We start from the raw sequence: 11,659 nt of genomic DNA on the forward strand, positions 1-11,659 counted from the left end.
TTATAGCAATCCTTCAGGAATCGTCCGGTTCAGTAATCTGATCCTCGTTTTCCCTTCAATGCTGGCCCATTTGATTGTTTACTCATCAAAATATTTCTTATTGCTTATTTCTACATACAATGTTTGCCCAAGACCTATGTGGTTGCAAAACCTATTAAACGTATGAACGAATTAGAACAATGACATATGAATATTCGCGCACTTGTGCTCAAAGGTATTACAATTCTGCTCACGTAACGGTTGTATGTAACAGCATAAAGGAATAAGGATAGATATAGACATATTTATACCAAAATGCTAACAATGATAAGTCAGTCTCTCGCTAACTGTTTTCAGTTATTACCTAATACTATACCAGCAAATTCAAAATGGAATGACAAACTCAAGTACCTAGAAACTAGTAGCAAAAGGATAGAAAAAACGAAAAAAATGTACCAAATTTTTCTTAAATAAAATTTATTTTTTGATATCAGCCCCGAACCGCGCTAATGAATTCCCCAGCACTAAATTATAATTACAAATAATACTCTTTTTTTATTCTAAGGCTATTCACATTGAATATTGAAATGTCAACTGTGTCGCATCCAGTTCTTCATAATTTACTTCTAAGCCATTTGAAATGTCTTTTTGCTGCATTTTTGCGACGGTTTCTACTTTTACTCGTTTTAACTGCAGTTTCCTCTTCATCATCAACGGTCCAAGTATCCGGCATAGCTGGCCTATGAGCATTAATGAATGGATTTATTACAGTCGCGCATTCCCTCGCATTATTTAAGTGGACGTGATGTGTTCCATCAATTTCGTGATACTCAAAATGTGGATTGTTCTGGCGCAATATTTCGATAATTTCCTTAGAATCTTCTCCCATGTAATTCGACTTGGTGGCTTTTATTACCATATATGGCACATTCTTAATTCTTCTAGCCAGTTCTAAATCTAGCGCGGGCCAAGTTATGAGTCGATTATAATATTTCAAACGACTATCACGCGAGAAATAATATTTTTCCGGAAATTTTCTTGACTTAGCAATATTCCGATCTAGCAGGTGTTTACATTTATCAATATCAACCGACCTTTGCGAACCCTCGAATAGCACCCGCTCTAATTGATCGTATGTATACGAGGGTGGCTCATACATCGCCAACTTATTGCTACGCTCGTCTTCCAAAAGCATTTTCTCAGCATTCACGCGCAGCTGGTTTATTTCTTCCTTCTCTGTATTGTAGGCAGGTTTAATAATATCAATGGCTATTAGCATATCCACCATGTCCGGGAAAAGCGCAGTGTAAATGAAGGAAACTATTGAACCAAGCGAATGCGCCAGTAATGAAACCTTTGGCCATTTATATTCCATGATAACACGCATTATAACGTCTATAAAATCTATGCCGTGATATTGCATACCCTTGGGGTAATTAGACGAATGTCCATGCCCGGGCAGATCAACACAAAGTATACCAATGTGCTGCGGCAGCAGAGGAATCAATGTGTCCCAAGTGCCTAAGTTGTCGAGCCAGCCATGGATAGCGAGTATGGGCCGCAAATTACGATTGCCATACCAACGGCCTGCTATATGGCCCCAAGGTACAGCGATGCGAATATCTTCGTACTAAAAGAAGTAGAGCAAAATATTTTCAGAATTAGTTTTTTATTTATGTATAAGAAATAGTGCAACAGATCAAAAGGATTACGTTTCTTCAAATTTATATCACCGGCTTTATAGTATGCATATCACTATTGTGTATCTTGAAAATTTCAGCTTTGTGACTATATAGTGACTAAGATTAGAAAATACGATGAATAAATTCTTATTGATCCTAATCGTAGCGTCCACACTTCTGAATATTATTGGTAAACTCCCAAAGATCCTTCCACTGATTCAGTGCTGACACGCAAGATGATTCAATCAGATAGGCAATACGACAAGGAGGGTTTAAAGACCTAATCGCTACCACATGACTGAATTAGTATTTATAATTTTTCAACCCGTTCAAGTATCTTTACTTTCCTGATTCCAGTACTCGGGGATATCCCTAGAAACTACCTAAGGCTTTACTCGGCCCGAAAAGGAGTGATTTTCCTTCGAAAAACTTTTGTATGCCATCTCAAGGAAGGCAAACAGGCACAAACCTGAAATAAGTGTTAGATATTATGGCCGATATAAAGGCCCATACCCTCAGCCCAATCTTTCTTCATCTTAGGTTTATTGAGAGGGTTCGGAGAAGCTACTGCAATAAGTAGAGGGTCGAAGTGCATACCTATTCATTCATTCAATACACTAAGAATTATGAGGAAGAAGTTCAATTCAAACTATTTTAGGTAGACCTTTAAAACACACAGTAATAGCCGACCTCAACTCTTTATCAGCTGCTAGTTTTGGCCTGATGTGTGAATTTTGATCGGGCGGCGTCATTACGGAAAAATTTTCTAAATTTCTCAATTTCGAGCAAGAAGCCGACGTTGCAGCCAATGGTGGGCGTGAAAGCATTATTCCCCCCAAAAAAATTGATTTCAAGATGGATGGCTGTGTGGCCAACTTTAAATATTATTATTAGCAATTATTATGCACAGACTTTGAAAATGGAGTAACCAGCCGAAACGGTGATGTCAACTGGGCACCTAGAAACTGCGATTTGACAGCATTAGAGTATTTTTTTGTGGATCGCTGTTAAGGATAAATGTTACGCTAATCATCCAGAGCGGAATTAAGATAAATGTCGAAATCGTCAATATGTACTGAAAAATTACGTTAACAGAATGAACTACTGTAAAGCCAGCTGTGGAAGTCATTTCAACGAAATTGTATTCCAAATAACTATAATGGTAGGATTTACCCTTTCCGGTAAAAATGGTAATTATACAGTTTAAGGGACACATGAAAAAAAAGGGGCACCAATAATAATCTGAAAGAGCGAAATGATTTTTCTGCGTTCAAAATGTATTAAAAAAAAATGATGATCTTTTCAATAGCTAAATACACGAAAGTAAATGCACTTAGCAGTCAAACTTCACTTTCTCTTTACAAATTTCTCTTTAATAAATTTCAAATGTATTTCCCAAAAAAGAAAATGGTAAATATGGCGATAACTTAAATAACATTAACTTTTTTAGTATTTTTGCAAGTTTATCTGAACGGCATTGTTTTCAAACACAAACTTTGATTATCTGGTCTAAACAAAAAAGGTTCATTTTATTGACCTTTGACTGTAGCCGCGCCACAACGCATTACAAACATATATTACATACATCCCCCATTGCATACATACATATATGTATGTGCATTTTTTGTAAAAATCTGGCTGAACTTTGTCTCCTAACTAAGAGTATCTACCAGCCGGCTTTATCAAAATGTGTGACGCATTAACTAAAAACCAGCTAATACGAATTCGCTCACTCAACAAAATTTGTGCATACCCCGCAGGGAACAGCCAAACTAATATGGAACCAATATAGTTCGGATACTGGTGTTTTATAGAAGAAATTATTTTAGTTCGTCATTGACTAGAATAATACCAGTAATAAAGTAATCGCCTTGTCTTAAAATTAGTTGATTTTTTTAAGATAAAAAAGTAGATACTGATATAAACATTTGTTATAAAAACATTATATCCAAGTCATTTATATAACAATGCCATATTCACTTTTTTTGCCACAACTTAAGATTTCTTGAAGGCACTTGAATCAGATGTCGATGAACTAGACATGCAATTAAAAAGGTTTTTATTTCAAAAACGGACCATTGCAGATAAATCCGCGCGCCAATCGTACACAAAATGTATAAATCCAAAATTTAACTAGCCTTAATTAAATTTATTGTCCTAAAGTAAATACCTTAAGTTTTATTTCCATTTTTTTTTTTAAGAATTTGTTTTATTTTTTTATTTAACACTATGTGTAGTGTAAGTTTGAGCCAATTTTTGATTATTTAACCAATTACTAAACCTGAAAGAAGTTTTATTTAATTTTGAGAATAAACGTATTTTCTACAGTGGAATGCAATGATTTTTTTTTATATTTCAGCTGAATTAAAACCGGTTATTTTAGAAACATATTGAACTAGAATATATTTTGGCCAGTATGAATTGGTATTTTGCTGTGGCATAGCCGGACTGTTGACATTTTGATAGAACTAGTTTAGCTGAAAACCAAACTAGTAGTATTCTAGTTCCCAACTAATGTTTTTCCTGCAGGGTATTTCCATATATGTTTTCAACACACTCAGGGTTTTAAGCATGTGAGAGTTGGAGAGGAAACTCAAACATTCACTCACCTCACGTGGCGCTGCCTCCAACATTATTTAAGTTTTTTGTATACCAATGCCTAGAAATTGCTGATAGAGTTTGCTCTTTGCACAGTTTCAAGTTCAATGTGTTTTTTTTTACTACCACTTAATTGAGAATTGAGACAACGTTTTATCCGTTTAATAATGCACGCACGAGTATATTAACATTATTTTATTCATAAGTATTTTTAACAACACCGAAAACAACTTACAAGACGGACCAACTAAATCGAAATGAATTAACTAAACTTCAGCATGAATGTGAATATCAACAAATTCTTCAAATGAAATGCTCAATTGGCTCTGCAGTTTGTTTGCACGAGTATTTGTGAGGTAACATTATTAAAGAAATGTCTCTCACTTAGAAGAGTGTGAAATTATACATACTATATGAGCATTAGAAAGAGCATAGCTTCAAGCGTTCATATGATTAGTTAATCTTGGAGAATACGAATGACTCTTAGTTTACATTGGGTTTATACTGATAATATTCATACAAATTACATATGTACGTCCCATTCATTATTGGTGAATTTGACAATAAAGTGATGTCAGTACAGAAAGTGAACAAATGTGTGCATTATATTTTCTATCATTCTTAGCTTTCCACTAATGTTACGAGCCATCTTTCACATACATCGTTCATTTACGACAATAGATCATAATAAAAAAAAATTTGTTTTGAGATAAGTATGGAAAAATGACCAAAAACTCTTATTTTACTCGTATGCTATGTAAGATAAATCATGACAATATCGATTAACAGCCCCGCTAGCCACATTGAACACTTTTCTTATTATTTTTCTTACATATTGGGTTTTTAAGTTACATATAAACTATTGAAGTAAATGAGCGATATGCAGGTAAAGGATCCATCCAAAAAGAAAAATCGTTTCTATTGGAACGATTCAGTTTATTATCGTTTACATCACGTTTGCACCAAAGCCAAACCCAACCGTTTCCAACGCGTGTTCGATGGAAATTGTGGTTATTTACATTTATTTCATTATTGTGTATGTATCAGACTATATAGCTAAATTTTAGACGTCGGCAGCCAATCAAGTTGTCCAGATTTTGACTAGCTAACAAAAGCACAAAAAATCACATAAATGAACACTATTGCCACCATTTAATATTCAAATTCATGCAAACCCAACATAATTACGCTATGAAGGATGGGTTTGAAATGAGTTTGCGTTATGATATTTGTATTGGATTTGACGAGTTTTTTGGCTGGTGTTTGCGCTTAAACACTTTAGCTATGTGGAATTGTTATATTAAATGTTAACGATTAGATTTTATGTCGTTAATTTTGCTTTGAAATGAAACGAAATTCTTTTGTAAATTTTATTTTTCACTCGTTAACGAAATGAAATCAATTATCTAAGGTTGTTGGGCCCTATCTGCAGTACGGCGACATTATATACATAAATACCGCTCTTTTACTGTGAGAGTGTCATAATGCATAAGACTAAAAGGTTGAAAAAACAGTTTTAAAGCTTAAGGTCTGATTATGCATAGTTGGTAAAATTTTGCATAACTTTAGGCAACTTACGATTCGCATGCAATCGTACATAGAAATCAGTATTTCATTATAATTTTTTTCATATTATTAATATTTTAATATGCTATTGATGCAAATCTATAAAAATGTTAGTATTGGTATCAGTGTATTTGGATCACTTCACAAATCTTTTTTTAGTTTTTAGTCTGATCATATAAAGAGTGAGCGTGGTTTGTGACCAATCTCAGTAATACAAGGTAGTGCAGATTTAGCCACCCCAACGAAAGATTTATACTTTTTTCAGTTGTGAAGTAGACAGCTACAGGTTACGAACAGACAAGCATGGGGCACGTAAATGTCAAAATAAAGATTGTCACACAAGTCACAAAGTCATTTTTTTTATTTAGGAATAAAGTTATGCACAAACCAAATTGGATGATTAACCCTAATCTCATGTCGTTTCATTTGGCGAACGAAAATTAGATAATACAGGTATAAGTTAAAATAGCTTAAAATGACATATTTCCCACAAAACAAATATTTTCACATACCTGCATAGAGAAAACTACCGAATCCCATGCCGATGGGTAGTTCGCGTCCGGCGCTTATTTCGGCTATATAACGCCTACAGAAAATTAGAAAAAATTCATGAGGTATCTTCTAAGCTTTCGCTAAATATATTCGAGGAGATTTTTTCAAAATTGTTTATTTTAATAATATTTTATCATAAACAAATGGTACGAAACATGCACCGTGCCGTAGTTTGATAAAAAATTCAGGATTTCTCAATGAATTGACGAAATCAGAAAACTTTTGCGTCAATTGAAAGTTAGAAGAACATAGAATATGGGAAAAAATATGAGATAAAAATATTTTTTATTACAATGCTTAATTGCGGCACTCTGAAAGGGCAAATTTTCGATCATGGAAAAGTTTGTTTTCTTCAAGTTTCTTTGGATATATTCTTAAATTTTCATTATTTTAGTAAATTAATGGTTAAAAAATCGATTGAATAACAAATTGACGTAATAGGTCTATGAATAAGTTCGAAATTTGAATTTCGGATCATTCCCATGGCTTTTAAACGTTTGGAAATGGTTGATTGATCAACTCCCAAAGTTTTTGCAACCTCTTCTTGCGTTTGAGCCGGATCTTGATCGAGCAATTCCTCCAATTCGGTATCCATGAACTTTGGCGGCGCGGCCAAAATCACCACTTTTAAAGCGTGCAAACCACTTCTGGCACGTTCGCTCAGCTAGAGCATGCTCACCATAAACTTCCACCAAGATACGATGACTTTCGGCTGCTTTTTTCTTCATATTAAAGAATTCCCCGCAAAAACACATTATTTGGCACGAAATTCGACATTTTCAAGTGTGGTAAAAATATTGTTGTTTACGCTTCAAATAAAAAACTTATACTGACGTTTGTGCCTTACGACAGTAGCTCTCCAATGAATGTTTGGAAATGTGGATCGATGGAATAATAATCAAGTTACGCCATCTGTTGTAAAACCGCACGAACTTATCCATATTATATTTCTATGAAGCATTTTCTATTGTATCATTTTTCAAAAACGTTTTGAATACAATCGGAGCTGCTTGCGTATCCATGATTTTGATGATTTATTTTAGTATAAAATGGCAGATCGAACAAGTTCTGAAATCGAGCATCGAGAACTTGCGAAATATTTCGGAAACGATTCAAATGATGACGAAGAAGATGTTCTTGGACAAGTAGAGCCGTGTAGTGAAGAAGGCGCTGAAAAATTAATATAGAAAAATTATCTGAATCCGCTCATAGTTCAGATGGAGAAGAAACAAAATCACACCCATTAACGTCTACTCGACAACGAGGATGTGTGTATGAGAAATATCGGTATAAATGGGCGTTAAATTTACCTGAAGTGCGAGATCGGCGTGCGTCCCTGAAAATCCATTTGCCAGGTAGAAAAAATTATGCCCTAACGGCTAAGTCCCCACTGGACGCTTGGACGGTATTGTTTGCAGATGACATATTGGAGATCATTTTGAAATATACGAATATACCTATTTATAAAACGATAAATAGAACGCAACGGCAGGTGAAGATAAAGTGCGCGCCGCTTTCCAAAAAATAATTCTTATCGAACTTCATGCGTTTATAAGATTGGTTTATTTCGCAGGTATAAAAAGAGATAATCGTAGTAGTACGGAGGGCATATGACCTTATGAATATGGTGGTAGTATGTATCGAAGTGTAATAAGTATGCAGAGATTCGAATTTATTGCCTCGCGATTACGGTTTGATGACAAATCAACAAGGGTAATTCGAAGACAATCTGATAATTTACCTCCAATTAGAGAAATTTGGGGTATTTCGTAAAAAATTGTCGAGACAATTATATTCCATCGGAACAATGTACCATCGATGAACAACTTTGGGATTTCATGGAAGAAAATCCAAGCCCCATCGTTATGGCATAAGAAGTGTGACGATAACCGACGCCAAAACATTTTACTTATTCAATGCCATTTCGTGTATAGAAAAAGTCACGGAAGCCGACAGGAATGAGAGTGCGCCAATTTATTTCGTTAGAAAACTGTATGAATCCTTTTATGGCACCTATCGCAATGATACGTCTGACAATTGGATTACATCAGTTGAGATTTTCAAAACAATGTTAATTTTGCTCCACCTTGCATTTATGTGTAATCCAAATGAGGTGAAGAGAAATGCGTGTACAAAGTCTTTGTCGAGATATGGGCATTTACCCAGAAATGGGTGCGGTACCGCCCATTTATAAATATTTTACCTAAGTCGTGTTGTTTTTTTTTTCGGTGCGTTATTTAATTTTGTACGAGTATATTTTAATAACGCGCACATTCAGATACAGATTTAGTGACTACTTTCCAGCAGCGCAACACTGGCTTAGTAATTCCATTAAAGTATTGGTAAAACATTTTTGGCAATTTTTAGCGAGAATTGTATTCGTGGTAATTTCAGTCCATCACTTTGTCTACTTAGTGAGCCACTTCTACTACCCATTCGTCTTGCCGCCTTTCCTCCTTACAGCATCCGTAGCATTGTATTTGAAGACGGCGGTTATATTTATTGGAAAATATTTTAAATTGTAAAATGGCTAAGTGAAAAGAAAAAGGGCGAAATATATTATACATGGCAAATCTACCACTGCATTCGATCTGAGGCACAATCTAGCATCCCGCAAGCAGCATCGAGTGGTTTCAAGTCATTGGTGTACTTAAAATTCAATCGGCGATTGGCCATGTCTTTATCGACAACGGAAGTACATTTCCAATTGCTACTCGATCGCGGCCACTGCAGTGCAGTACGGACAGTGAGTAGTGTTGGTTGGAATGCTGATTTCGTATATCCGGTGTGGTTAACGCTTGAACGCCACACAAAGTGGCTGCTGAATTACAAGCGCGCACTTACTCCTTCCAACATTTAAATGAAGCATCGTTTCGAATATTCAATTGCGTATTAAAAATATGTGTAAATGTCGCCATAACAAGTAAGAAACTGCTAAATTGGGTCCAGACTGAACTATAATGTACCCACGCACATTTTAGTAAAATTTATTTTGAGCTGGCTCTTAATTTTTGAAATCACACAAGCTAATAAACAAAACAATGAAAGTTATGGCTTGTAACAGCAGACAGATGGACGGAAATTTAGTCTTAAAATTGGTGGAAAGAAATACGCATACCAAGGGGAGTTTTATTAAGTTGTTATCCAGATTTTTATTAAGTTGTTATCCATCACCAATTTTTTCAAAATTTTACCTTCCTCGTATTCCTTATTAATTTTTGCTCAGGCAGACGAACGACAGACAAAACTAACTCGACTCCTCTGATCATTCCGAGCATTCGGTCTACAAATAAAAATAGTAGCGCTATTGCTTTATGCTATTACATACAACCCTTGTGTGAACAAAATTATAATACTCTTGTACGCAAGTGCGCGCGTGAAATTTTAAATTGTTGGAAATTGTTTTCGCTTTAAGCTGCTGCACTAATGAAGTTGCTGCTTACACAACGACGGATGCATTGATGTTATAGCCAAGCAATATACCTGTACATAAGCCGATTTAAAAAGTTGTTGATGGAAATTACCAGTATATTCATATCATCAGCACTGACTGTCTGGTGATCAATCAAATAATTGAAAACCGTTATGCTACACATATTTTGAAACATGAGGTATTTTCAAATAATGGATGGCTTTTTATTTCATTGCAAAATACTTAACGACATATCCATATTTATTTCGTCATATTGAAAATGGTTCTCCATCCAGTTGGAATACACTAGTGTTAGCGCGTTTTTCCAACCCTCGAAGCACTAGTGATCTGCTGTTGAGTTTGAGTTTTGGATATTTAGTACCCGCCAACCCAGCGCACTACGTACAGCATGCGCTTATAGGTATCGGGCAACGCAATATGCGTTTTTGCTAGAAACATACCAGGGGACATCCATTCGACGGAGTTGTATCGCCTATATGGAGTGAAAGGAGTGAAACTGACGGTAGCAGAAAAGGTTGCAAAAAGAGCGCGATCGATGGCCAAATAGCAAAGACGGGATGAGTTAACCAAAGACCGGTAGACATGCAAACTTATACCAAATCTTGAAGGGTGAATGATGGTGCCATGGGATCTAAAACTATGGAAGCATGGTGATATTGGGTACTACCTAACTCAGATACTCACCGGATATGGCGACTTTCTGGAATACCTAGGCCGTTTCCAGCTGGCCGATAGTCCTTTTTGCCCCAGTTGCTCGAATGCAGTTGAGAGCGCAGAATATGTGGCCTTTCACCGCAAACGTATCAGTGAACAACGAGCAGTGCTGGAGAAGGCTTTTGAGCATCCGCCATCTCACCCAGGATTTGTCCGAGATATGTACGCGACCATCGCTAAATTGGATGCCGTAAAAATGTGGACACTGTTTCAGAGAAACCGACGACAGAAACAGACGCTTAAGTCAAACACTAACAACAATACCAAACAGAAGGCAATACAATAGTTTATGAGTATCTCTAATGCTTCATTCCGCCCACAGCCGCTTTCGAAGCAGTGGAAGAAGTCGATACCATCGGTGGCGTAAAGTTTCCATGCGCCCAGAGGAGCGGAAGCTGGACACAGGAACCTACTGTGTCGATATACATAAACGCAGCGCCACCTTGAAGAAATGCTAATGCGGTTCCAGGGGGGAAGCCAGCCCAGAAAGAGGAATCCTATAGTGTTAGTGGGAGCATGCCCCACATACCAATAGTGTGTCGGTTCCTTCGATATTGTTTCCGACATTTTGATTTCAAAACAAAGGATCTATCACAACATCGCACTAAGGTCTACGATAGAACGCCTTCTGATGTCTCGTAAATATCATCTACATAGGAGACGTGTATGCTCTCTGTCAAGACCCTTAACTGCTCTTCAACCATTCTGATGGAATCAGCTAATTTACATGCGTTTATGAAAAAACTGAGTTTGTGTTGGTGATATACGAAGCAAATTAGCAGAGCCTATGTTACTTCGTACTTCAAAAACTTACTTAACAGTACTTCAAAAAAATCAGAATTCATTGCTCATAAAAGTGTTTTGCTTTTGACTAGTAGTGGTGTATCTAAGTATCTATATATGCACAAGTAATTTAATATTTTGTACGATAACCAATATATTGGAAAACAGCATCTTGCCATAGATTCTACCAACTTGTGGCGAAATTCGGTAGGTACTTTTTCAATAGCCTTAAGGTCACGTTTTGATGAAATTTTGTATTCCCGCACTTAATCCACGAATCACACCCAACGATTCTCTATATGGTTTATACCAGAATTTTCGCCAGGTGTTTGAAAATCCTTTGTGCTGGAAA

The 11,659-nt window shown here is 36.0% G+C and overlaps 1 protein-coding gene across 1 annotated transcript; it reads right to left on the bottom strand.

Annotated features, from left to right (window-relative positions):
- Positions 1-436: 436 nt before the first annotated feature.
- LOC129242735 (probable serine hydrolase) lies at positions 437-4,521 on the bottom strand. Its single transcript, XM_054879538.1, has 2 exons — positions 4,271-4,521; positions 437-1,609 (listed from the first exon to the last, which is right to left on the bottom strand). The coding sequence occupies exons 1-2, from the start codon at positions 4,292-4,294 to the stop codon at positions 593-595; spliced, it is 1,041 nt and encodes a 346-aa protein (XP_054735513.1). The 5' UTR covers positions 4,295-4,521; the 3' UTR covers positions 437-592.
- Between the last annotated feature and the right edge of the window lie 7,138 nt (positions 4,522-11,659).

This window comes from Anastrepha obliqua, chromosome 3, assembly GCF_027943255.1.
Source record: "Anastrepha obliqua isolate idAnaObli1 chromosome 3, idAnaObli1_1.0, whole genome shotgun sequence".
In the NCBI taxonomy this organism is placed as follows: domain Eukaryota; kingdom Metazoa; phylum Arthropoda; class Insecta; order Diptera; family Tephritidae; genus Anastrepha; species Anastrepha obliqua.

Coding starts and splice junctions, on each gene's coding strand:
- LOC129242735 (XM_054879538.1), bottom strand. CDS start 4,294: ATGTTGGAGGCAGCGCCACGTGAG. Junction 1,610..4,270: donor TGGAGGCAGCGCCACGTGAG/GTGAGTGAATGT, acceptor TACTTCTTTTAG/TACGAAGATATTCGCATCGC.